Raw genomic sequence first — 27,544 nt, forward strand, 5'->3', positions numbered from 1 at the left:
ATCGCGTATTCGTGACGCGCAGCGCGCATCCATCAGTAATGGTAATCTTCGCGCCGAGTTAGCGTGTGGCGCGGAAGCACTCTTTGTCCCTAATCTGAGTGGAATTCTCTGCTATCTTAATCGCATCTGGATCCCCTTTGATGAGAATCTTCGCGCTGATATCCTGAGTGAAGCGCACAAATCTCGGTATTCTATTCATCCTGGCGCTGATAAGATGTACAAGGATTTGCGCATAACTTATTGGTGGCCCGGTATGAAAAAGGATATTGCTGTGTTCGTAGCTAAATGTCTGACTTGTTCTAAAGTAAAAGCTGAACACCAACGCCCGTCTGGTTTGCTCGAACAACCAGAAATTCCTACGTGGAAATGGGAAGGTATAGCGATGGACTTTATTACCAAGTTACCTTTGACAGCAAGCAAACATGATAGCATTTGGGTAATAGTGGATCGATTGACTAAATCTGCTCACTTTCTGCCCATTCGTGAAAACTACCGTGTTGAGCATCTCGCGCAGCTTTATGTCAAGGAAATCGTCTGCCGCCATGGTACTCCTTTGAGCATCATATCCGATCGCGATGGCCGTTTTATATCTCGCTTTTGGAAATCTCTCCAATCTGCGCTAGGAACTCGCTTGGACATGAGTACGGCATATCATCCTCAGACTGACGGTCAGTCTGAGCGAACTATTCAAACTCTTGAGGATATGCTCCGATCTTGTGTTCTTGATTTTGGAGGTAATTGGGATTCACACCTGCCTTTGATCGAGTTTTCTTATAACAACAGCTATCATTCCAGTATCGGTATGGCCCCATTTGAAGCACTTTACGGTCGTAAGTGCCGCTCCCCGATTTGTTGGAGCGAAGTGGGTGAAACTCAAATCACAGGACCCGAACTTGTTCAAGAGACAACCGATAAAATCGCCAAGATCCGTGATCATCTGCTGACTGCCAGAAGCCGACAGAAGAGTTACGCAGATCGTAGGCGGAAGCCTCTCGAGTTTCAAGTTGGTGATCTTGTTCTCCTCAAAGTGTCGCCTTGGAAAGGTGTTGTCCGCTTTGGGAAGAAGGGTAAGCTTGCTCCTCGTTATGTTGGTCCATTCAAGATTCTCGCGCGTGTGGGAAAAGTTGCCTACAGACTTGACCTGCCGCCCGCGCTCAGTAATGTGCATCCAACGTTCCATGTTTCCAATCTCAAGAAGTGTTTAGCTGACGAGAACCTTCACATTCCACTTGATGAAGTTCAAGTTGATGAATCCATGCATTTCATTGAGAAGCCTGTTGAGATTATGGATCGCGAGGTTAAGCAAACCAAGCGCAGTCGTATCCCTATCGTGAAAGTTCGCTGGGAGTCCAAGCGCGGAGCCGAGTTTACATGGGAAAGGGAAGATCAAATGAAGATCAAGTACCCGCACCTGTTCTCTGCGCAACCTACTTCGAGATAAATTTCGGGACGAAATTTCTTAAAGTAGGGGAGACTGTGACATCTGCCCTGATCCGACCCGACCCAGGTACCCGTTTCTCTGACCCGATCTCTCTTTTATTATTTAATATTTATACTTGTATTTTATTTTTAATAATAATATATATTTCCTGCCCGCCTCTTTCTCCCTCTTTCTTTCCGCCGTCCCCTCCCTCTTCCTTCTCTCTTTCCGCCTTGTTTCCCTCCTCTTTGCTTGTCCTTTGGTTCTTCCCGCCTAAGGATGTCTGCAGCTCCACGCGCCAGACTCCTTACATGGAAGCCTGCGTGAAGACATCTTGTTCCTGCGATGCGTGAAGAGAACTCTTCTCGCAGCGCGCTAAGAATGCATGTTCTTCCCGCAATGCGCTAAGAATGTATGTTCTTCCCGCGATGCGCTTAGAATTCTAGTTCACGCAGCACGCTAAGGATGCGATTCTTTCCGCAGTGCGCTAAGGATTGTTGTGCCAGCCTTCGCGCTCGCGCACTCAGCCTTCCCGCGCTTAACCCTTGTATCTTCTGTTTATTCCAGCCTGTATGCTTTGTGTTGTCTTATCTTCTGTGCTGTTGACCTAACCTATCTAATGTCTGAATAGTTACTTTCGGCGCAGCATGCGTACCAACCCCCATTGGTTGGTAGAAAAAGTGACTGACATTATCTTTTGAGATCTGCTTTTGCCATGCTTGACCAGTACCTTTATCTGACCTGCCCATGCCTGTTACTGTTCCCTGTCAGCTTTATCTTGCCCCCTGCAGCTGCCATATCTTTTGATATCTTTTGCTTTTGGATTCTTATGCTTTTTGATATCTTTTGCTTTTTGAGACCTTTTCCCCTTTTCTAGGATTGTGTTCCCTAGGGTTTCTCTATAAATAATAGTATTATTTTTCCTAACACATCACACACAAAACACTTAATCTCTCCTGTTCTCTTGCTCCTTGCTCTCTCTGCCGTCTTCCTCTCTGCCTCCGTCTTCCTCCTTGTTCTTCCTGCTTTTCCGGTAATATATATTATATATAATAGTTTGCTTATTAATTATGCTAACTTATAATCAAGACTTAAAACAAATCATTAAAACAATAATCTTATTTATAGGTTAACTTGTGCTTGTTTAAAGTTGGTTCTTGCTTTATCTATCACCGCATCGTTTATCATGTGAGTTATCTCGTATCTAATCCCTTTTTATTTTAAATGCTTTGGGATGTTCATGTGTTCATACAAAACTTGAGTCTTAAACTTGTTTATGAACTTTAGTCGCGCAGTATCCCATGTGTTGAGGACGTTTACTTGGCTGTTTAGTTGTATGTGTGTATCATTAACCGCTTTGTTCGGCCTATTCCGCAGTTCCGTTGGTACCATTAGTTGAACACGGGAGACCTATCGTTTACGGTTTTCTTTGTTTACACTTGCACAGATGTTTTCTCGTTTTTATGCTCAATTGGGAGCATGGATTGAACTATGATCTATGAACTATCTTAGGCTTGATCACAATCTGATTACACCCTTGTTAAACTCTAGACATACACGTGTTGCGCGCAGATTTACTGTGATTATCTATGATTATCTATTAAACTTGATTTCTCACCAACACGCAAGTGTTTGACGTTTATTTTAACACATGTTCAGGTTTGCAGTAGCTGTTTTGGGAGCTTAAGGACACGTAGGACGTTTTTACTTTTGGACCTAGAATTAAAATGTATCAAGACAAGTTAATGTTGTTTGAATGTTATAATTTATAATATATTGATTTATGTTTGATTTATGTACTTTATTTTCCCCGCTGCGCGTGCGCGATAAAATGTGTATTAATAAATATTGACACCAATAGTGTCGCGAGTAATGAAGCAATATGTGGCGCCCCGATGTATAATCCGCCTTTGGTCGGGGTGTTACAGGTCTCCCCATGGAAATCCAAGATTCTGTATGGGCCAGGAATCCACTAACCCTCTCTGACGCCATCGAGTTGGCAGCTGTGCTCAGCGACAACCATGTCAGGGCAGGAACCTTGTTCCTGCGGGGAGCTGAGAAGACCAAACCCACCAAGACTGTTCCAGAACCAACAGAAACCAAGCCAGAACCCTCAAACCGTAACAACCTCAAGCGCAAGCGCAAAGCCTATGCGCTTACCAACCCGCCCGTTGTCCAGCAACCTGTGACATCTGCCCCGATCCGACCCGACCCAGGTACCCGTTTCTCTTATCCGATCTCTTTCTTTTATGATTTAATATTTATTTATACTTATATTTTACTTTTTAATAATAATAATATATTTTCCTTCCCGCCTCTTTCTCTCTCTTTCTTTCCGCCGTCCCGCCCTTAAGCCTTGAACCCCTGTCCTTTGTTCCTTCCCGCCTAAGGTTGTCTGCGCAGCTCCACGCGCCAGACTCCTTACAAGGAAGCCTGCGTGAAGACCATCTGTTGCTGCGATACGCGAGGCGAACTGTCCCCGCAGCGCGCTATGGATATAGTTTTTCCCGCGGCGCGCTTAGGATTGTAGTTCTTCCCGCAGTGCGCTAAGGTTGGTTCTGTCTGCCTTCGCGCTCGCGCACTCTTGACCTTCTGTGTCAAGCTTTCTCGCGCTATGTCTTGAGTCTTTTCTTCTGTTTAATCCAGCCGTTTACTTTTGTGTTGTCTTATCTTCTGTGCTGTTGACCTGACCTATCTTATGTCTGAAAAGTTACTTTCGGCGCAGCATGCGCATCAACCCCATTGGTTGGCAGAAAAAGTGACTGACATTATCTTTTGAGATCTGCTTTTCCATGCTTGACCAGTACCTTTATCTGACCCTCCCATGCCCGTTTACTGTTCCCTGTCAGCTTTTCCTTGTCCCCTGCAGCTGCCATATCTTTTGATATCTTTTGCTTTTGGAATCTTTTACTTTTTGGAGATCTTTTCCTCTTTTCTAGGGATTGTGTTCCCTAGGGTTTCTCTATAAATAATAATATTATTTTTCCTAACACATCACACACAAACACTTAATTTAACCTCCTCCTTGCTCTCTCTGCCGTCTTCCTCCCTGTTCTGCCCTGCTTTTCCGGTAATATATATTATACATAATAATTTACTTACTAATTATGCTAACTTGTAATCAAGACTAAAAACCAATCATTAAAACAATAATCTTTAAATATAGGTTAACTTTGCTTGCTAAGAGTTTGGTTCTTGCTTTATCTTACACCGCATCTTTATCAAGTGAGTAATCTCGTACCTAATCCCTTTTTGCTTTTAATGTTTTGGGATGTTCATGTGTTCATACAAACTTAGAGTCTTAAACTGTTTATGAACTTTAGTCGCGCAGTATCCCATGTGTTGAGGACGTAGACTTGGCTGTTTATTTGTATGTGTGGATCATTAACCGCCTTGTCGGTCTATTCCGCAGTTCTCATGGTACCATTAGATGAACACGGGAGAACTATCGTTTATGATTTTCTCTTTTGTTTACACTTGCACAGTCTTTCATGTTTGTGAGCTCAATTGTGAGCACTGGCAGTCTATGAGTATGAATCTTAGAGTTGGTCCCGATCGGATTACACCCTTGTTGAAAACCAGACATACACATGTTGCGCGCAGATTTATTGTTATCTATGTATTGTATTAAACTTGATTTCTCACCAACACGCAAGTGTTTGACGTTTATTTTAACACATGTTCAGGTTTGCTGTAGCTACATTTGGAGCTTGTGGACACGTAGGACGCTTTTACTTTTGGACCTAGATTAAAATGTATCAAGACAAGTTATTGTTGTTCGAATATTTTGCCTTATAATGTATTGATTTATGTTGATTTATGTTATCTTGTGTTTACGTTGCGCGTGCGTGAATGAATATATTTATTAAATATTGACACCCAATAGTGTCACGAGTAATGAAACAATATGTGGCGCCCCGATGTATAATCCGCCTTTGGTCGGGGTGTTACACAACCCACCTACCAACCTCCAGTTTACGCGCCTAACCCACTGTCGACCTACCCAACACCTCCTGTAGTCCACAACTATGCCTTAACCAATCCAGCACTCCCTGCCCCGCCAACTAAGAAACCTTACACAGGAAACCAACCCTTTTGCCCAACCTGTAGACTTCACCACCCACCTCAAGTCCCGTGTCGACAATGTAACCGATGTGGCCGTACTGGTCACACTGCTGAGAACTGTAGAGTCCTTCCCTCCAACCCAATCGCGCATACACCACCAACTTACCCGCTAAACCCACAACCAACATACCCTAATCCACGACCCAGGTCGTGCTATAACTGCGGTGATCCCAGTCATTTCCGGAACGCGTGCCCGAGACTACAAGTTCAGATTACGCAAGCGAACCCAGTTAACCAAATTTCGAACCAAGTGACGCGCGGCCGAGCTTTTAATATAACCGCGCACCAAGCGCAAGCGAATAATGACGTGGTTAATGGTACATTTTTACTTAACGGACAATATGCATCTATACTTTTTGATACTGGCGCTGATAGAAGTTTTATTTCTCGCGCCTTTGAGCAAAAACTTGCGCGACCGCTAGTAAACTTAAACGAAAACTTTTCAGTTGAATTGGCTAATGGTGAAACTATTTTAATAAACTCCGTGATCAAAGATTGCACGCTTAACCTTAACGAAAACGATTTTCTAATCGACCTCATTCCTATGCCGCTTGGAAGCTTTGATGTTATTATCGGTATGGACTGGCTCTCGCATAATCGCGCCGAAGTTATTTGCGCCAAAAAGATGATTCGCATTCCTCGAGAAAATGGTGATCTGCATATCTACGGCGAGAAACCATCTAACGGTCTTAAACTAATGTCATGCACTGAAGCCCGAAGACTTTTGCGGAAGAAATGTGTTGCATTCTTAGCCCATGTGGTCAAACCCGATGAAGGAAAGAAGAAACTTTCTGAAATCCCCAATGTGCGTGACTTTCCTGAAGTCTTTCCCGATGATCTTTCTGGTTTACCTCCCGCTCGGGAAGTCGAGTTTCGTGTTGATCTTGTCCCTGGCGCATCCCCCGTAGCCAAATCTCCTTATCGACTTGCACCCGCTGAAATGCAAGAATTAGCAAGTCAACTTCAAGAGTTGACCGATAAAGGATTCATTCGCCCTAGCTCTTCGCCCTGGGGTGCCCCGGTGTTGTTCGTTAAAAAGAAAGATGGTACGTTTCGCATGTGTATTGATTACCGCGAGCTGAACAAGCTCACCATTAAGAACCGGTATCCCTTACCGCGTATTGACGGCCTCTTTGATCAACTCCAAGGTGCCTCTTGTTTCTCCAAGATCGATCTCCGTTCTGGCTATCACCAGTTGCGTATCCGCGAAGAGGATATTCCCAAGACTGCCTTTCGAACCCGCTATGGCCATTTTGAATTCTTGGTCATGTCCTTCGGTTTAACCAACGCACCCGCCGTTTTCATGGATCTAATGAATCGGGTGTGTAGGCCTTTCTTGGATAAATTCGTGATCGTGTTCATCGATGATGTTCTGGTATATTCTAAAACCAAGGCCGAGCATGAGCAACATCTTCGGTTGGTGTTGCAAAAGCTTCGAACCGAGCAACTCTTTGCCAAACTCTCCAAGTGTGAATTCTGGTCGGATGAAGTACAGTTCCTTGGTCATGTTGTAAACAAGATGGGTATTCATGTCGACCCATCCAAGATTGAAGCAATCAAGAACTGGATTACGCCATCCACTCCTACCGAAATCCGTTCCTTTTTGGGCTTAGTTGGTTACTACCGGCGATTTATTTCGAACTTCTCAAAGATCGCTTTGCCTTTAACAGCTTTAACGCACAAGGGCAAACCATATATTTGGGGCTCGAAGCAAGAAGAAGCCTTTCTGAAGCTTAAGCGATTGTTGTGCGAAGCTCCTGTTCTAGCTTTACCAGAGGGTAATGATGATTTTGTCGTGTATTGTGATGCCTCCAACCAAGGTCTCGGTTGTGTACTTATGCAACGAGGCAAGGTTATCGCTTACGCGTCAAGGCAACTCAAGATTCACGAAAAGAATTATACGACTCACGATCTCGAACTTGGTGCAGTTGTATTTGCCTTGAAAATCTGGAGACATTACCTCTATGGTACTAAGTGTATCCTTTACACCGACCATAAAAGCCTTCAGCACATTTTTGATCAAAAGGAACTTAACATGAGACAACGCCGATGGAACGAACTCATCAGCGATTACGATTGTGAGATCCGGTATCACCCTGGAAAGGCTAATGTGGTAGCCGATGCGCTCAGCCGAAAACCCAGCCAGCTTAACTGTATCTTGCCGCGCCTGCAGCTTCACTTCGCGCCAATTCCAAGCAATCTTGAATCACGCATTCGCGACGCGCAGCGCGCATCCATCAGCAATGGCAACCTTCGCGCCGAGTTAGCGTGTGGCGCGGAAGCGCATTTTGTCCCTAATCTGAGTGGAATTCTCTGCTATCTCAATCACATTTGGATCCCCAATTATGAGAATCTTCGCTCTGTCATACTGTGTGAAGCGCACAAATCTCGGTATTCAGTTCATCCTGGTGCTGACAAAATGTACAAAGATTTGCGCCTTTCTTTTTGGTGGCCTAGTATGAAAAAGGATATTGCTGTGTTCGTAGCTAAATGCCTAACTTGTTCTAAGGTAAAAGCTGAACATCAACGCCCATCTGGTTTGCTCGAGCAACCTGAAATTCCTACTTGGAAATGGGAAAGTATAGCAATGGACTTTATCACCAAGTTACCCTTGACCGCAAGCAAACATGATAGCATTTGGGTAATAGTGGATCGATTGACCAAGTCTGCCCACTTTCTGCCCATTCGTGAAACCTACCGTGTCGAACAACTTGCGCATCTTTATGTCAAGGAAATTGTCTGCCGTCATGGTACTCCTTTGAGCATCATATCCGATCGCGATGGCCGTTTTATATCTCGCTTTTGGAAATCTCTCCAAACTGCGTTAGGAACTCGTTTGGACATGAGTACTGCATATCATCCTCAGACTGACGGACAGTCTGAGCGAACCATCCAAACCCTTGAGGATATGCTTCGATCTTGTGTTCTTGATTTTGGAGGTAATTGGGATTCACACCTACCTCTGGTCGAGTTCTCTTATAATAACAGCTATCATTCCAGCATCGGTATGGCCCCATTTGAAGCACTTTACGGTCGAAAGTGCCGTTCACCGATTTGTTGGAACGAAGTGGGTGAAGTTCAAATCACAGGACCCGAACTAGTTCAAGAGACAACCGATAAAATCGCCAAGATCCGTGATCATCTGCTGACTGCCAGAAGCCGACAGAAGAGTTACGCAGATCGCAGGCGGAAGCCTCTCGAATTTCTAGTTGGTGATCTTGTTCTCCTCAAAGTGTCGCCCTGGAAGGGTGTTGTCCGCTTTGGGAAGAAAGGTAAGCTTGCTCCTCGTTATGTTGGTCCATTCAAGATTCTCGCGCGTGTGGGAAAAGTTGCCTACAAACTGGACCTGCCGCCCGCGCTCAGCAATGTGCATCCAACTTTCCATGTATCCAATCTCAAGAAATGTTTAGCTAACGAGAACCTCCACATACCACTTGATGAAGTTCAAGTTGATGAGTCTATGCATTTCGTTGAGAAGCCTGTTGAGATTATGGATCGCGAGGTAAAGCAAACCAAGCGCAGTCGCATCCCTATTGTTAAAGTTCGTTGGCAGTCCAAGCGCGGAGCCGAGTTCACTTGGGAAATGGAAGATCAGATGAAGATCAAGTACCCGCACCTTTTCTCTGCGCAACCTACTTCGAGTTAAATTTCGGGACGAAATTTCTTAAAGTAGGGGAGACTGTGACAACTGCCCAATCCGACCCGACCCAGGTACCCGTTTTCGAATCCGATTCTTTTTATGATTTAAATTTGTTTATTAATCTTTGTAAATTTAACATTTAATAAATTATATATATATATTTTTATATTGCTAATATTAATAGTAATTCCTTCCCGCTCTTTTCTCTTTCTTGTCGCCGTCCCGCTCTTTTGTCTCTCTTGTCGCCGTCCCGCCTCTTTTGCTTAACCCTTGAGCCTTGAACCCCTTTTTCTCTTAACTCTTTGCTTACCCTTTGGTTCTTCCCGCCTAAGGATGTCTGCGCAGCTCCACGCGCCAGACTCCTTACAAGGAAGCCTGCGTGAAGACCAGTTGTTCCTGCGATACGCGAGGCGAACTGTTCTCGCAGCGCGCTAAGAATTGTAGTTCTTCTCGCAGCGCGCCAAGAACGGTAGTTCTTCCCGCGACGCGCTAAGAATTGTAGTTCTTCTCGCAGCGCGCTAAGAACGGTAGTTCTTCCCGCGACGCGCTAAGAACGGTAGTTCTTCCCGCGACGCGCTAAGAATTGTAGTTCTTCTCGCAGCGCGCTAAGAATGGTAGTTCTTCCCGCAGCGCGCTAAGGACGTTAGTTCTTCCCGCGACGCGCTGTGGATTGTTCTGTCTGCCTTTGCCCTCGCGCGTGCGCTCGAATCTTCTCGCGCTTGACCTTAAGTCTCTTCTTCTGTTTAGGTCAGCCTGTATTCTTTTGTGATATCTTATCTTTTGATTGAGCTCTTTAGGTCAGTTCCGACATCTGTCCGAAAAGCCACTTTCGGCGCAGCATGCGCACCAATCCTATTGGTTGACAGATAAAGTGACTGACATAATCTTTTGAAATCTTCTTTTGCATGTCTTGAACAGTGTTTTCTCTGACTCCTCCCTTGCTTTATTCTGTAACCTGTCAGCCCTTTTTCCTGTTCCCCTGCTGCCATATCTTTCCATATCTTTTGCTTTTGGATTCTTATGCTTTTTAATATCTTTTGCTTGATTTGATAAGATCTTTTCCTCTTTTCTAGGGATTGTGTTCCCTAGGGTTTGCCTATAAATTAAACTATTTTCTTAACACTTCACACACTACACTTAAACACTCCCCATATCTCTCTCCCTTTGCTCTCTGCCGTTGTTCCTCAGCCGCCTCCTCTCTCTGCCTTTGACTTTTCCCTTGTTCTGCCCAGATCTCGGTAAATATATATATATTTTGTTTAAGTAACTTACATATATTCAAGACATAAAAACCAATCGTTAAACCAATAACCTCTTATTTATAGGTTAACTTGTGCTTGTTTAAAAGTTGGTTCTTGCTTTATCTTTCAACGCACCGTTTGCAAGTGAGTAATCTCGTACCTAATCCCTTTTTTATTTTTAATGTTTTGGGATGTTCATGTGTTCGTACAAACTTGAGTCTTAAACTTGTTTATAAACTTTTGTCGCGCAAAACCCCATGTGTTATGGACGTAGACTTGGCTGTTTATTTGTATGTGTGGATCATCAACCGTCTTGTCGGCCTATTCCGCAGTTTTCATGGATCCATTAGATGAACACGGGAGAACTATCGTTTATGATTTCTCTTTTATTTACACTTGCACAGTTTTCTTGTTTTTGTGCTCAATTGGGAGCACGGATTGAACTATGAGCTATGATCTTAGGCTTGATCACAATCTGATTACACCCTTGTTGAACACCAGTTATACACATGATGCGCGCAGATATTGTTATCTATTTATATGTATTAATCTTGATTTCTCACCGACACGCAAGTGTTGACGTTTTATTTTAACACATGTTCAGGTTTGCTGTAGCTGTTTCTGGAAGCTTGAGGACACATAGGATGTTTTCTTTTCTTTTGGACCTAGTTTAAAATGTAACAAGACAAGTTTATGTTATTTGACTATTTTGAATTATGATATGATAAATTTTATGTTACTTTATGTCATGTTCTGCGCGTGCGCAATGAAATGTATTTATTAAATATTGACACCCAAATAGTGTCGCGAGTAATGAAACAATACGTGGTGCCCCGATGTATAATCCGCCATCGGTCGGGGTGTTACATATATTGTTTAATTTTACTTGTATTTTTTATATTTGAACAATTATGTGTATTACGCGCTTTATAAAGCTAGTTAAACAATATAATAACAATATCATGGATATAGTATTTAATTAAACTATATATATAGCATATAGTATAATAGATTACGTGGGTTGCCAGCCACTTGCCATTTGACAAATTGTAGAGCATTTGACAAAGTTGCCAATGTGAATTCGGCAAGTTCCTCGATATATAGTCAATAGTGCATCTATGGTTACCATTACACAAGACCAGATTTTTGGTTTAATTAATAATCTGAAATTTGAATGTTCCAAGCTCACATTATTATTTAAGTCGTGAATACATGTGGAACAAATGTGTTACATTTTCTTACTATAGACCCTACACACTAAGCTTTTAAGGTGTTACCTGTTGTGGAACAAATTTCTAGCACATCCTAAACTTTAAGTCGTAACAATGTATCAGAGTTTTACCGATGTATTAGAGTTTTTCCTATCAATTGTTCTGAAACACTGCTAGAAGCATGTGTATCGCTGATGGTGCATCACCAAGAGAAAAAAATCATGGACCTCACCAAAAATCATTAGTAGTGGTGGTGGTGAGCAGCAATAGCAGTAGCAGTAGCAGCAGCAGCAACAACAACAACAACAACAATAATAATAATAATAATAATAATAATAAAATACTCTCTTGGTAGTTATGAACGGAACAATAACAGATAGCCGAAACTAGGAAATAGAGATTGGCATTGAAGGAATACTGAATGGCCACTGAAGTTGGTAAGTTTAATTTTGGTCATTGACTGTGGGAACTGTTTTTTGACAAACAGTCCATGGCATTGGCGGATCTAATGAAGAAAAGGGTGGTTCCTCGGAACCACCCGAGTTTCGAAATAATAGTGTACGGATATATAGAAGATACTAGAGGAACCACCTTATAAATTAAGAGGGAACCACCTAAAAAAAATTCCTGGATCCGCCACTGGTCCATGGTAATCCGTTTGTAAAACTAAAGATAAGATTTCTGCACATACTTTTCAGACGTGCGTGGTGGAAACAATTTCATGATGAACGATCCCTTAATAATCCATTGGTGATAATAAAGATGAGATTTTGGATTAGATTTTCTCCTAGGCTTTTCAATCGTTTGTTAGTAAGACCAATTTACTAAGACATATTTTGTCGATAACCGATTGAAAAGTACTATAAATAAAAACCATGCACAAATATTTTCAAATGAATATTCCATTCAATGCCTGCGAACTATAAGGAATGACGATATTAAAGGATAATCAGTCAACACAATCAAAGGAATTAATACTCAAATATGTTATTCAAACCTTGAAATCTCTTCTGTAAATGCTCTCATTTCCTTATTGTAAAATGCCTATATATGGCTTGTATTATGTATAATGAAAATTACACAATTCATAGTATTATAACCTTTACACGAACACTTTTGAGTTTTCTTCGTCACCCCAAGCTCCCCGCTATTACACAAACTTCATTGCAATCGGATTACACTAGTTAATACAAAATCTCATTATTTTGTATCGCCTAAAGAGTTTTCAACCCTACCAAGATATTGAAAAATTATGAACTATGGTAGCCTTTTCTATATTTACTTTTTGTTACAAGTTCAAAGAAAAATGACACTAATGGTTTCTTATTAAAATATTTAAAAATAAAATTGACAAATGACGTTTACAAAGAAGAATGATGATTTGGATGCGCAATAGTCTTATGTCACTAATTTTATGAGACAACACATTTTGGTTGATATTCTAGTGTTCCATCTATTCTTTTGCTTAAAATCTTAAGATTGGTGTGGAAAAATTTTGATTTGGTTTGGTTTTCATTGTAATCATTGGCATATTGCTTAGTATTTGTGTAAAGTGATCACTTTGAATTAAGTTTGTCCTTTTGGTCATCATACACTACATAACATGTATAATATCATTTAATTAACACCATAATAATGTTAAAAAGAATTAATATTATACTCAAATAAAGTTAACAAAATTCTCAATTTGTTTATGATATAGTTTTTTTTAAAAAATAATGTATAAAAAAATTAGCTACATTTTTAAAAGATGGTAGAATCTGAAAAGGTCGTCAATCGTTAACTATTACACTTTATCTCTACTTACCAAAATTTACATGATTTGCACCACGTGGCAATCCATCTAATCCAAGTTATTGTTGACCATATTGATCGTTGACGAGATCCATTTTTTAAAAATAAATATTTCGGTTTGAGTCGAACCTTCAGGAATACGTAGTAGGCAACAAGGGGCTACAACACCCCCATCCCCCCGGCGATATTCAGGCGATAAGTGGAGGGGGTGTAGATTTGTTACCAGTTGAGGTTAAAAAATATCATTTTATTCAATGAGAGGCGGATTGGCTTGAAGACTACTATGCCCTTAAAATGAAAATAGTTTCCATGCTAAAGTGCATCATGTGCCAAAAATCCTCCTATTTCGTAGTCCTCCACTACACAACTACATATAGCCTTACAAACTTTACAAATTGATACAAAATAATATTCATGTATATGATTTAGTATTAACAATAAACTTATATGAATTGAATATTAAATACCATTGTAAATGCGTTTGTATTTTATAACCTTAGATGCAATCTTACCAAATTAACTAGATAGAGTAACAAAACACCTTTACTTTGTGATGTATGAACTACAATTAGGTGTGGATTGAAACTTGTAGACTGTCGAAGCACGAAATGAATCTTACCTGATCCATGACGATGTTTCCACGGATTTTCGAGATGAACGAACCACGTCTTGATCTTCTTCTTCTGCGGCTGCGCCTGTGACCTGCAATGCTGGGACCTGCAATGGTTTCGGGGGTGTGGAGGCGACTGCTAAGATATCCTGAGGATTTCTTGTTCACAGACACAAAAAGGTGGTGGTGGCTCTTATTGAGCATGACCCTAATAAGGAGGTGGAGACCTCCTTATATAGAGAGTCTCATGGCCACCATCATGGTACCCTAATGGGCCTAGCCCAATTAGGGTTACCTCCACAAAACCCCCTCAGCCCAATAACATTGTATTAGTCCATGTAATGGAATAAGCCAAACATAATAGATTTAGGGTCGTAGAACCGGGTTTTAGTACCATACCCCTACAAGCCCCCCAAGTCCAGTGTTGCTCCAGGGCGCGCAAGCGTCTAGGTGGAGCGCTGGACTTTATAAGGTGTGAGGCGGTTTTTTCCCTTTTCTTTGGCCTTGTCTTTATTGTCTGAGTTTTGGGAGGTTTTCCCCATGATGGTGACAAGCTGTAAAAATAATGAAGCCTGCGCGTGAGGCGGCTTACGAGCTGTAATAATAGAGCCTGCGCGAGAGGCGACTTGCGAGCTATGAGAATAATAATGCCTGCGCGCGAGAGGCGATTTACGAGCTAAGAATAATAAAGCCTGCGCGCGAGAGGCGTCTTATGAGCTTTGAGAATAATAATTGAGCTGGCGCGTGAGGCGACTTACGAGCTGTGAAAGTAATAAAGCTTGCGCGCGAGAGGCGTCTTATGAGCTTTGAGAATAATAATTGAGCTGGCGCGTGAGGCGACTTACGAGCTGTGAAAGTAATAAAGCTTGCGCGCGAGAGGCGTCTTATGAGCTTTGAGAATAATAATTGAGCTGGCGCGTGAAGCGACTTACGAGCTGTGAAAGTAATAAAGCTTGCGCGCGAGAGGCGTCTTATGAGCTTTGAGAATAATAATTGAGCTGGCGCGTGATGCGAGAGGCGTCTTATGAGCTTTAAGAATAATAATTGAGCTGGCGCGTGAGGCGACTTACGAGCTGTGAAAGTAATAAAGCTTGCGCGCGAGAGGCGTCTTATGAGCTTTGAGAATAATAATTGAGCTGGCGCGTGAGGCGACTTACGAGCTGTGAAAGTAATAAAGCTTGCGCGCGAGAGGCGTCTTATGAGCTTTGAGAATAATAATTGAGCTGGCGCGTGAGGCGACTTACGAGCTGTGAAAGTAATAAAGCTTGCGCGCGAGAGGCGTCTTATGAGCTTTAAGAATAATAATTGAGCTGGCGCGTGAAGCGACTTACGAGCTGTGAAAGTAATAAAGCTTGCGCGCGAGAGGCGTCTTATGAGCTTTGAGAATAATAATTGAGCTGGCGCGTGAGGCGACTTACGAGCTGTGAATATAAAAGCTTGCGCGTGAGGCGTCTTACGAGCTATAAGAATAATAACAGCTTGCGCGCGAGGCGTCTTATGAGTTGTGTGAATAATAAAAGCCTGCGCGTGAGGCGACTTACGGGCTGTAAGAATAATAACAGCTTGCGCGCGAGGCGTCTTATGAGCTGTGTGAATAATAAAGCCTGCGCGTGAGGCGACTTACGGGCTGTAAGAATAATAACAGCTTGCGCGCGAGGCGTCTTATGAGCTGTGTGAATAATAAAAGCCTGCGCGTGAGGCGACTTACGGGCTGTAAGAATAATAACAGCTTGCGCGCGAGGCGTCTTATAAGCTGGTGAATAATAAAAGCCTGCGCGTGAGGCGACTTACGGGCTGTAAGAATAATAACAGCTTGCGCGCGAAGCGTCTTATGAGCTGTGTGAATAATAAAGCCTGCGCGTGAGGCGACTTACGGGCTGTAAGAATAATAACAGCTTGCGCGCGAGGCGTCTTATGAGCTGGTGAATAAAAAAGCCTGCGCGTGAGGCGACTTACGGGCTGTAAGAATAATAACAGCTTGCGCGCGAGGCGTCTTATGAGCTGTGTGAATAATAAAAGCCTGCGCGTGAGGCGACTTACGGGCTGTAAGAATAATAACAGCTTGCACGCGAGGCGTCTTATGAGCTGGTGAATAATAAAGCCTGCGCGTGAGGCGACTTACGGGCTGTAAGAATAACAACAGCTTGCGCGCGAGGCGTCTTATGAGCTGTGTGAATATAAAAGCCTGCGCGTGAGGCGACTTACGAGCTACTTTATGTCCCGCGCCACGTGCAGATGTTGCATGCGCGTGCGCGTAGACTTTGGTTTTGTGTTATGCGCCACGCGCAGATGTTGCGTGCGCGTGCGTGTAGACTGTGACATGTGTGAGCATGTGATGCGTAAGCATGTGTAATAGGCGTGAGCATATGTGGTGCATGAGCATGTGGTATGAGGATTCCCAACCCTTGAGTTTGGCGTGTTGAAGTTTGGCGCGTAGCCATATGGGATATTAGGAGGATTCCCAACCTTGAGGTTTGGCGCGTAGCCATATGGGATATTAGGATTCCCAACCTTGAGGTTTGGCGCGTAGCCATATGGGATATTAGGAGGATACCCAACCTTGAAGTTTGGCGCGTAGCCATATGGGATATTAGGAGGATTCCCAACCTTGAGGTTTGGCGCGTAGCCATATGGGATATTAGGAGGATTCCCAACCTTGAGGTTTGGCGCGTAGCCATATGGGATATTAGGAGGATTCCCAACCTTGAGGTTTGGCGCGTAGCCATAAGGGATATTAGGAGGATTCCCAACCTTGAGGTTTGGCGTGTAGCCATATGGGATATTAGGAGGATTCCCAACCTTGAGGTTTGGCGCGTAGCCATATGGGATATTAGGAGGATTCCCAACCTTGAGGTTTGGCGCGTAGCCATATGGGATATTAGGAGGATTCCCAACCTTGAGGTTTGGCGCGTAGCCATATGGGATATTAGGAGGATTCCCAACCTTGAGGTTTGGCGCGTAGCCATATGGGATATTAGGATTCCCAACCTTGAAGTTTGGCGCGAGGCCTGATGCGCACATGAACGGCGATGGAGTGGTGACTCGTGTGTGCGCGTGCATGGCGGAGGTCTCTTGCGCAAAGCCCAGATGGTGGTTTCCGCGGCGGCACATCCACGGCTGTGGAGTGAGAATCCGCGGGCGCGCGTACATGGCGGCGGAAGTCTGGTAATTTCTGGATCTGCAATTTTAGAGTCAGATCTGCAACTTTAGACCTAAAATCCAGGTCTGTAATCTAGACCTAGATCTGTAAATCAGATCTAGACAGATCTGAAGCCTGGAACAGATTTAAAACCATCACAGATCCGGAGACCTGATCATTCGAATCAGGCCGTTTCTTCTAGCCCAGATCTGGAAGCCTCTTTTTAGATCTATGGATCTTTTTGAGCTTTAATAGAACAAGCTTTGAAGCCTTTTTCTGTAAACTTCCAGATTTGTGTTTTTCTTGGGAGAGATCTGACAGCCGAGATGAAGATCGAAGGGCAGTTCGTTGCCGTCCCACGGATGGCGCCAATGTCGAAGCACGAAATGAATCTTAACTGATCCATGACGATGTTTCCACGGATTTTCGAGATGAACGAACCAACGTCTTGATCTTCTTCTTCTGCGGCTGCGCCTGTGACCTGCAATGCTGGGACCTGCAATGGTTTCGGGGGTGTGGAGGCGACTGCTAAGATATCCTGAGGATTTCTTGTTCACAGACACAAAAAGGTGATGGTGGCTCTTATTGAGCATGACCCTAATAAGGAGGTGGAGACCTCCTTATATAGAGAGTCTCATGGCCACCATCATGGTACCCTAATGGGCCTAGCCCAATTAGGGTTACCTCCACAAAACCCCCTCAGCCCAATAACATTGTATTAGTCCATGTAATGGAATAAGCCAAACATAATAGATTTAGGGTCGTAGAACCGGGTTTTAGTACCATACCCCTACATAGACTATAGAAAACGACTCTCTTTTTAATTTGCTTACTTTATTTTCTTATTGGCTTTAATGGAATTTGACCAGCCTTAACAGACCAAAATATATCATATTTTATTATTTTTTATGGTTTCTTAAAGCAACCCAAAATCACCACAATAGCATGTCCATAGGGGTACTTTAACAAGTGAGTTACTTCAGTTAAAGCTCGAGCTCGAAGTTAAATTGAGCTAACTCGGCTTGACTCATTTGTTCCTAGGAGGTTGAAATTTAAGTTCGTGCTCAAAAGCTCGAGTCAACTAGCGGCACAATGAGTCAATTATAAATCAAATTACATTATAGCTTATAAACCTTTAAGTTGGGCTTACCTTAAACGAGCGACAAGATGGTGCTTATCTTGGCTCAATAAGAAATCGGAGCTAGTTTTTGAATACCTAATTCATAATTCCTTCTTATGAATAGTTACTAAAAAGATTAGAAAAAAAAACTCATAATTTGTTGGACCGAGTGGATTAAGAACCCACTTCTTATTATTTAATTTATTTATTTTATGTTTGGTATGTTTTTCCTAACCATCTTCATTAATATATTCTCTGTTGTTCAAAAAAAAAATCTAACTAGGGGCTGGATTCAAATTGTAGGCTTTTGCAGACGTCGGGAGGCCAAACAAGCTATTTCTCAAACTAAGGTTACAACATGTAATTGTCCGTTTACTGCATGTACGCAAAAGTAGTTCACTCTAAATTTTTTTTGAACGACTAATTTGGATCACTCACGAACCACTAGAATATCATCGTGCCACCAGTGGTACCATGCGATCATATCCACCACCAAGCCACCAATTCAGGTGAAAACTCAATATTTAAGAGAAACCCCATCTTGTAAGATTCAAACACAGGACCTTATGGTCACTAAGTCTTATCCCACTATAAAGATATCATTGGACTAGAAGTCCTTTTTGGTAGTCCTCGCTAAAATTTTTTTGACTATTAATTTAAGAGAGAGTCAAATAAAATATAGAGAACAGGAATGTGTAATTGCTCGTTCTTGTCTAATTCTAGTACATCTTTTATTTTCAATGCACATTTAAGTTTCAAGTTAATAAATTCCACCTTTTTTTGAGAATCAAAGTTCAAAGATTGAACTAAAACTTCTTTCTAAAACTTATTTTTAACAAGTCTCCCCTGTACATATAGTAATCTAAGCATATTGTAAGACTAGTTTCCGAAATATTCTTTTAATGAACGAGTCGTGTAACAATAACTTATATAATTCGTTAACCGGATATAAAATCTGAATAAATTACTTACACGTTGTCATGGTCAAATTATCTTTGTCAATTTTCTATTATTTTTAAACAATTAGCCAGGATATAACTATTTATAAAAACAACAATTCAAAGAGCATATAAAAAAACATTTCTTAATATCGTAAAAAGACAAATAAACGTTAGGTTTTTTACATCAAATAATTCCTTTTATTCACCCATACAATGATACAACCCACTTTTTTATATTTTTTTATAAATTATTTTTCAGTAAATTTGCTTTATACAAACAGAAAGTTGGTAAAATGACATAAAATAGCTATTTTGTACGTAACTTGATTAGAAAAAGATAGAATACATGATTATGTACACATACAATGTCCATTGAAAGAAAGTAAAATGAATTTAAAAATATAAAACTCGTGTCAAAGATTTTAAAAATTATTATATTTGAGTATTGGATTATATAGCAACCTTTAAATAGTGGCGAAGCTTAGACTAAGACCCCGAGGGGGCTCAAATTTTCGGTTGAAAACGGCTAAATTTACACTACGTATAAAAAAGTTCGAAGGAAAACGGGTAAATTTACACTACTGTGCAAAAAAAAGAAAAAGAGGGCCAGGGCAAGTCAATCGAAATTGTGTTTTAATTATATGCGATAACTAAGTCAATCGAAACAAGCCCCATTCAATTAAACAAGTCAACATAAAACACTACTCATTTATTTCATAGGTTATATACGAGAACAAAAAAAAACTGATTTTATCCATGTTTTATCAGATCATGTCAAAAATTGTCACCGGTTATGCATGCAATAAACGTTTTGAGTCACTCTAACAAATGCCCCCGTTCAAAACTTGATTCCGCTATTTGCTATGTTGAATAATACTCCTCTACCATAAATTTGTGTCTTACATGATCTTATTAGTTAGCTGTGCACTAACGATAAAAATGAACTCTTACCAACTGTAATTCTGTAAAGCATTAATATTTTTTTCGAATAATAACGACTCATTGCAATAAATTAATAATTGAGGGACGACTTATGCCCTCTAGAAACTTTATGATTCGTCTATTTAAAGAAAAATTTAAGCACCGTCTCTCTATACTCAATAATTCTCTTATCCCATTCGTTCTTTCAACATTTTATTATAAAGTTCTCACACAAAAAGACGAACATCAAAAGCAAAAACGCGTATACATCTTTATTATTAAAGATCTTCATCAACAACTTCAAAAGATCATCTCAAAGATATTATTACATGGGGAAATCAGGAAGAGATTGGACTCAAATCTATGCGATATACGGCATGGACGATTGGCAAACGCCAGTGTTCTTATTAATCCACGCTATCATCTTTTCGTTATCATCTGTTCTGTTTTTAATTTATTTTGATACGGTGTGCTACTCGTTCGAATTAATCCTTCCGGCTGTGGTCACATCTGGATTTACTGGATTCGCCAGATTCGCAGCCGGGTTCACCGGCTCCGTCACTGCTCTATCTGGCGTATGCATGTTTTACGCCGCAGGGAATATTTTCTATTCCTCTGTGGCCCTTCGCTGGGAAATGGCTCAGCGAATGGTGAGCGCTGTTCATGACTGGTCAACAGTCAAAACAGCGCTGGATGTGGGTTGTGGCCACGGCATTTTATTAAATGTTGTAGCCATGCAGTTAAAAAAAGAAGGGAGCTCTGGGCGGGTGGTGGGGTTGGACAGGAAAAATACTACTTTAGCAACTCTTCGAACTGCGTGTATCGAAGGGGTGCAGGAATACGTCACGTGCCGGGAAGGGGATGCCCGGCGCCTGCCGTTTCCCGACGAGTATTTCGACGTGGTCGTGTCGGCGGGGTTCGTGCACACGGTTGGGAAGGAATTCGGGCAGAAAACGGCCGCGGCTTCGGCCGAACGGATGCGGGTGATCGGGGAGGTGGTTCGGGTTTTGAAAGGCGGCGGCGTCGGGGTGGTTTGGGACCTCGTACACGTGCCGGAATATGTTCAAAGGTTACATGAGTTGAAGATGGAAGACATTAAGGTGTCGGAGAGTGTAACGGCTTTCATGGTCAGTAGTCACATTGTATCATTCCGAAAGCCATGTCAGCACGTTGTGGGTCCCAATGAAGTTAGGTTAGATTGGAGATTCAACGGTGTGTGTTGAAAGTTATTATATTTATTATTTATTACAAGATGTTACACAAAAGAAAAACAGGTCTTGTAATAAAGAGTCTAGATGCAACACTTGAAATTGTTCATAATAGATATTATAATAATAATTAATAAATACATACTTTAAAGCTTTTATTATATTTTTCTTTTAACCTCTGCACCGTTACATATACTTACATTTAAATCGTATTTGTGATCGTAAATGAGTCAAAGCAAAATCATTTATTTATTTTGTGCATTATTATATCTAGCATGTTATGTTGACTTAATTCTTTGAAGAATAACACCTAACTTATATTTATTTAACAGAATTTTTACTTTGTGGTGAGCCATTAAATTTCTACGCTACCTAGAGATTCGAACCTAGAATCTCTTCAGATGATACCCGTAAGAGAAAACCTCTAGAGATTAGAACCTAGAATTTCTTTAGAGAATACTCATAAGAGAAAACCTTTTGATTAGAGTGCTGATAGCAACACCTAACTTATATACCCATGTGTATTTCTAAATTTCATCTATGTATCCATGAAATTGCTTCAAGTTGTCGTACCTATGAAATCAGTGACCAAGACGAATGTGCGTTATTGATACATGTTTTCACATGTGAAAAAACTATGAAACAACTTCCTATGAAGGTTATTCAATTTGCGCTCCACCAGGGTTTGGCCCCTAAGACCCCCTTACCAAAGGTAATTGTCATGTGGGCTTCACACCCCCTTTGAATTATCGAGATGCATTAGCATTAGAAAATAGAATAGTTTTGATCAAGCGTGTGTTTCTCATATGAATTTAAGTGAATCTCAATTGCCTAAAACATACCAAGGACACTAAAATCACCAATAACATGTCTCCGATTCAAGAAACTTTCACAATTTGTCAATTTATTTCACAGTTTTGTATTTACATAATGAATAACTTTTTGTTATATAAACAGTTAGAAAAACTATAATGTCAAACCCTTGAATATATTATATTACACATAAAAGACACATATGTTTGGAATAAATATATTGAATGCAACTTTTGACAACATAACTTTGAACTAATTATTATTAAGAGACAAAATTCATCTAGAAGCATAACATATATTTATTTTACCACATGTTCATGATTGAAGCATGATACTAATATATTATAGTCCTATACTGATCCATAGAAGTCTACAATTTGTAGTTATAAATTAAAAATGCATTTTAATCTTAACGCATTCAGAAATTTACATAATATTCTAAATGCTTACAATCATAGTCCCTAAAAGGAGACTCAATTTATAAGCTATCTTGGAAACTAGTAGTGGAAGAAACTCGTTGTGACGGTGACATTGACGTGATAAAGTACATAAAAATTGTCACATACGTTGTGTTATTAAAAAGTAGCGCATCGTAGCGCTAAAAAGATAAGAATGTAAAGTGAATCGTATAGAGTTGTTGTGTCTCCGTTTTAAATTTCAAAATATGGATAAAAACAATTATAATATATTTAATATATATTCTCGTGTTCATATATACGACCATACCCCGTATTAATCTCACAAGCATCAAAACTATTGATAGGGTATGAGAAACGTGGATGTACACAAATTATACATGCCTCTATCTTGTAGGATAGTAGCATGTTTTTGAAATAGAACATCAGCTCCAAAAACTATATATGCGCAAGAACGAAGGTTAGAAACATATATTCCTTCACTTGGGAGCTAAACAACAAGAAGCACAAAATAAAATAAAATAAAATAAAAAATAAAAATAAATATTCCTGGAAACAAAATGTTACAATGCAGGTGAAACAAAACTTGCTCTCTGTATATTTGTAAATATCACCTTTCATAATATTTTCTTTGTGAAAAAAAAAAGTAAATAATTGTTTGAAATGCAAGAAACATTTGGTGAATAATTAATGTGACATGTCAGGTCAATTCCTAGGACCAACTGATTGTGTACAAAGTACTCATTTTCAATTTCATTCATTTCTTCTATTATATTAGCCTGCCAGTCACATACATATGCAAACACTTCCAGGATAAGTTTTCATTCAGAGTTTACTCAAGTATATTTACTTGTCTGACATGTTTTATAAACTATTTTGTTATTTTATTATTTAATTTTGATGACACAACACTTATTAACATTGAATATGATCAAAACATTAAACATGGAATCAAATGAAATGGAAGTGTCAGATTGGGAAGTGAGGTGTTGGAATTAAGGCATGTGTCACTCACGTGACGTTGGTTGATCACATGACTGGAATTTAATAAACTTTTTCTAACCCACAAATCTCTTGGTTTGTACTTTGTTTTGCATTAAACTTTATAAAAATCTCACTAAAACTCCCATATAGTTGAGGTGTAACCTTTTAGGTCGGAGGTCTTTGGTTCTAACTTCAAACAAATGAAAAATATTGTATAGTTCATGAGTGAATAAGGATAGATATAACATTTGTTGTTTAAATAAAATAAAAAGCTATACAAGTTTAAGGTTATTTTGTAACTTAATTAGGGATAATCAATAGTGTTACTTTTATTCCTTTACTTGGAAAGATATTCAAAGAGTTATGAGTTATGTTTTATTTTTGTTTTTATGCAGTCTACCATAATCTACTATATTTTATGTTATGTGTCATATAATATCAATATATCATTCACTTTTAGAAAAGTAATTATATTTTTTTCTTACAACTTTTTATAATTTTTGTGTTTAATTCGGTTCAGCCTTTTATCATAAGTATTTAATAAGCTAATCAATAATTTTTTAGCATAGAATCAATAAATATACACAAATTAATAAAGTTTTATCAATTATGTTTCCTATGAATATTAATTAACTGGTGACACTTTTTTTTTTTTTGATATATTGAAAAATAGATATTTATAAATTAGTTACAATGTATGCTAGTAAATTAATAATATAATGAAAACAAATATGGAAGAAATTATTTTAATCTGATTTTTTTAACTAAATAACAAATTTTATTAGCTAATAATAATACTATCAGGTAGCGTTTGGTATGCAATAATGACAGAGGGAATGGAATGATTCATTGCGTGAGAATGAAAAAAGTGGTGTTTGATTCCTCAATAGAATAGAATCATTACATGGAATCTCATTCCATCAAAACCATTCCTTCCCACCTTCCTTCTTTTTTTTTTTTTTCATTCTATTCATCCTTCACCCTACTTTCTCAACACCACCACCACCTAACAACCACCACCACAACTACCATCAGCACCACCACTACCTCTGCTGCCACCACCACCGCCTTACCACCAGCGTTACCACCACCGCCGCCGCTGCCAACAATGTCGTCGTAGCCATTGCAATTATTGTCACTGCCGTTGCCTGACCATCACCGCCACCACCACTGTCGTTGCCTGACCACCACCACCACCACCACCGTACCATACTACCATTGCCATCACTACCGATTCTACCACCGCCACCTCTGCCGCCTGACCACCACCACCATTTTCGTTGCTGGAGCTACCAGATGGGAGTGTTTTTATTATTTCTATTTCATTCCTACAATTTTTTTTATACCAAATAACATAAAATAATAATTTATTTTATTCCCATATGTTAACCAAATATGACAAATGAATGTAATGATCCATTTCATTCCCTAGTTCATTCCATTACTTCTCCCATTCCATTCTCCCTTCATTCCATTACCTACAACCAAACATACCCGAAGATTTGTTAAACACTTCTTTACTCATAGAGGTAGTATTTTGTTGAATCATTTAGCATGTATATGAAACCTAACAATAAGTCTCATGGACTATTAAGATGTGTTTTTTCAGTGAATAAAATACACCATACCTCTAATCAATTCAGGATAGCCTTTTAATTGAATCATTAAAAGACATTTTTATTTTTTTTTATCATTGATTCGTATCTTTAGAAACTTTAAAATGCGTATGTTCTGTATTTAAAAATCATGAAATTCATTTGTTTATATGTGTAGATCGTGTAGATAACTCAACATCTATGTGACTTGCATATGTTTTTCTAATCACTTTCAGTATTTTTAACACTTATACAGTTATACCAATTTAACTTTTCTCAATACATCTTAATTGGTAGTGAAGGCGTTATTAATACTTGATATGATCATACTAATTTCTAAATTTTTAAGAGTTCTTGACTTGTTACCATATATCTATGATGTTCATCGAACTACTTGGTTTTCAACAAACATCTAAAATAAACACTTATACACTAAAACGATGGCGACCCAAACCAACGCCTTGATATATGAGAACGTTGTGGCAGAGAACGACAATGGTTGAAGTTTGCAATTAGTGACGAGATACATGGTTTTTCTATTTTTTATTTTAATAATTAAGCGATATTTTTTTTTTCATTTCAGGTTCGCGTAATAAAAATTTTACTTTCAATTTTATTATCAACTTAATCATCAACTATTTAGGTATATTATGAAAACTAGTTTTAGAGCCCGTGTTACACACGGGATAATTCAAATTATAAAATTATAAGTAAAACAAATAATTACAAAACGTATATGAAAAAAAGTATTACATCTATGCTTGTATCTATATAATGTGTACATAAATTGATTTTATTTATATCACAAAATGGTTTTTTTAAATGAACTTAATAAAAAAATGTCCGTAGCAAAATCATACCCGAGAATGCTTCTTTCTATTGAAAAATTCATTTTCGGTGTCATATATGTATAATTGTAAGAATTTTGGTTATGAACCAATTACGAAAATAAGACTTCTCATACGATAGTAGTTCTAACTACTCAGCCTAAATACAAAAGATGCGTTACCTTTATTGATATATTTATCAATTTACCACCCATCAAAGGAAAGTAGGACATTAAATTGTAACAATGAATGTTCTTCAAGAACTGTGTTTTTCTGAGCTACACCATAGAAAAGATGTTGATAAGTTTCAGAGGGCTTCTCGACTTTGTCATAATGACAACATAAAAAATAACATGTTAACTCATTCAATTTTGTGAATATTTTGTTTTTTTTTAGCATAGTTTTGCATGAAATGCTCCCCATATAACGTTCTGATCACCATTGAATGAAAAATCAATGTTGACATATATAAATATTTGAAATTTGAAAAAAGTTAGAAGTGTTGATAGGCTTGGGGTGGCATGTCGAAAGTGTCGCAATCTTTTCTTAAGTTTTAATAGTTGAGGGAAAAATAGTCAATTTGCCAAATCCTGAACCTTTTGATTATTTCAAAAAATGTCCTTAAAAATAAACTTGAAACCCGAATCATGTTTAAAATTCTAACTTTCATACTTTTGACATTTTAAAGTTAACACTTTGAACCTATAACAAATTTGACGATAAATCTATTTTGCATTCTTAAACTTTTAAAAATACTTAAAATTTTTATTTTTGACCCGTAACAAATTTTGACCTAAATGTAGTTAACTTATACCAAACAATCTATTTACCAACTTTTGACCCATAAAATCAAATTTAATTTCCACAAAAAACCCGAAACAATTTTCATTTGAGAAACATGATTTGTTGTTGATTTTTGGAATTCACCAAGTATTTTGAAATATATAGTAAAATAATATGTTAATATTTATATTTATAAAAATATATAGATATTATATAAATATAGTGTAAAAGGAAAGTGAATTATTATTGATTTATTACATATATTAGGGTATAATAGTTTTGGAGGGAAAAAATTGTGAGAATTAACCAAAACATGACAAGTGTCCCAATTTATTTTACTTTATTAGAATAGGTAGATAAATATGTAAAATGAAATTTACAGAAAAAAAACCACATTTATATTGGTTATTGAGTGTAAGTTTTATGAAAACTGATACCAGTTAATAATACATGTGGTCTTATGGTCTAGTGGTTAGGACATTGGACTCTGAATCCAGTAACCCGAGTTCAAATCTCGGTAGGACCTTCTTTTTACCGGTTCTCTCTTATTTTAAATACTTGCAAATGATTTATGTTTGGACTTTGGACTCATTTCATAACTGTGGCCCATTGTTTAATTATTCTTGAAAATAAAATATTTTTGTAAATTTTAAAGGCCCATTTAAAATTAACAGTTTTATAACAAACGTAATAATAATAAAATCACGTAGCACACTTGCACCCTATCCAAATGGTTTTAACTTTTAAGTATTATAC

General features: G+C 39.1%; 1 protein-coding gene and 1 non-coding gene across 2 annotated transcripts; both read left to right on the top strand.

Moving 5' to 3' along the window:
• The first annotated feature begins 20,491 nt into the window (after positions 1 to 20,491).
• On the top strand, positions 20,492 to 21,456 carry LOC143605693 (uncharacterized). The gene has a single exon (XM_077081712.1). It carries the CDS (start codon positions 20,492 to 20,494, stop codon positions 21,383 to 21,385), a length of 894 nt encoding a protein of 297 aa, XP_076937827.1. The 3' UTR covers positions 21,386 to 21,456.
• Positions 21,457 to 27,242: 5,786 nt separating this feature from the next.
• TRNAQ-CUG (transfer RNA glutamine (anticodon CUG)) lies at positions 27,243 to 27,314 on the top strand. Its single transcript has one exon. It is a non-coding gene; the product is annotated as a tRNA-Gln (tRNA).
• Positions 27,315 to 27,544: the final 230 nt, after the last annotated feature.

The sequence above is a fragment of the Bidens hawaiensis genome, unplaced genomic scaffold, assembly GCF_021521415.1.
Source record: "Bidens hawaiensis isolate Kalapana, Puna unplaced genomic scaffold, B.hawaiensis_p1.1 tig00070797_1, whole genome shotgun sequence".
NCBI lineage: Eukaryota > Viridiplantae > Streptophyta > Magnoliopsida > Asterales > Asteraceae > Bidens > Bidens hawaiensis.

Bases quoted from the DNA above. Each gene is read 5' to 3' on its own strand.
- LOC143605693 (XM_077081712.1), top strand. From the start codon at position 20,492: ATGGGGAAATCAGGAAGAGATTGGACTCAAATCTATGCGATATACGGC.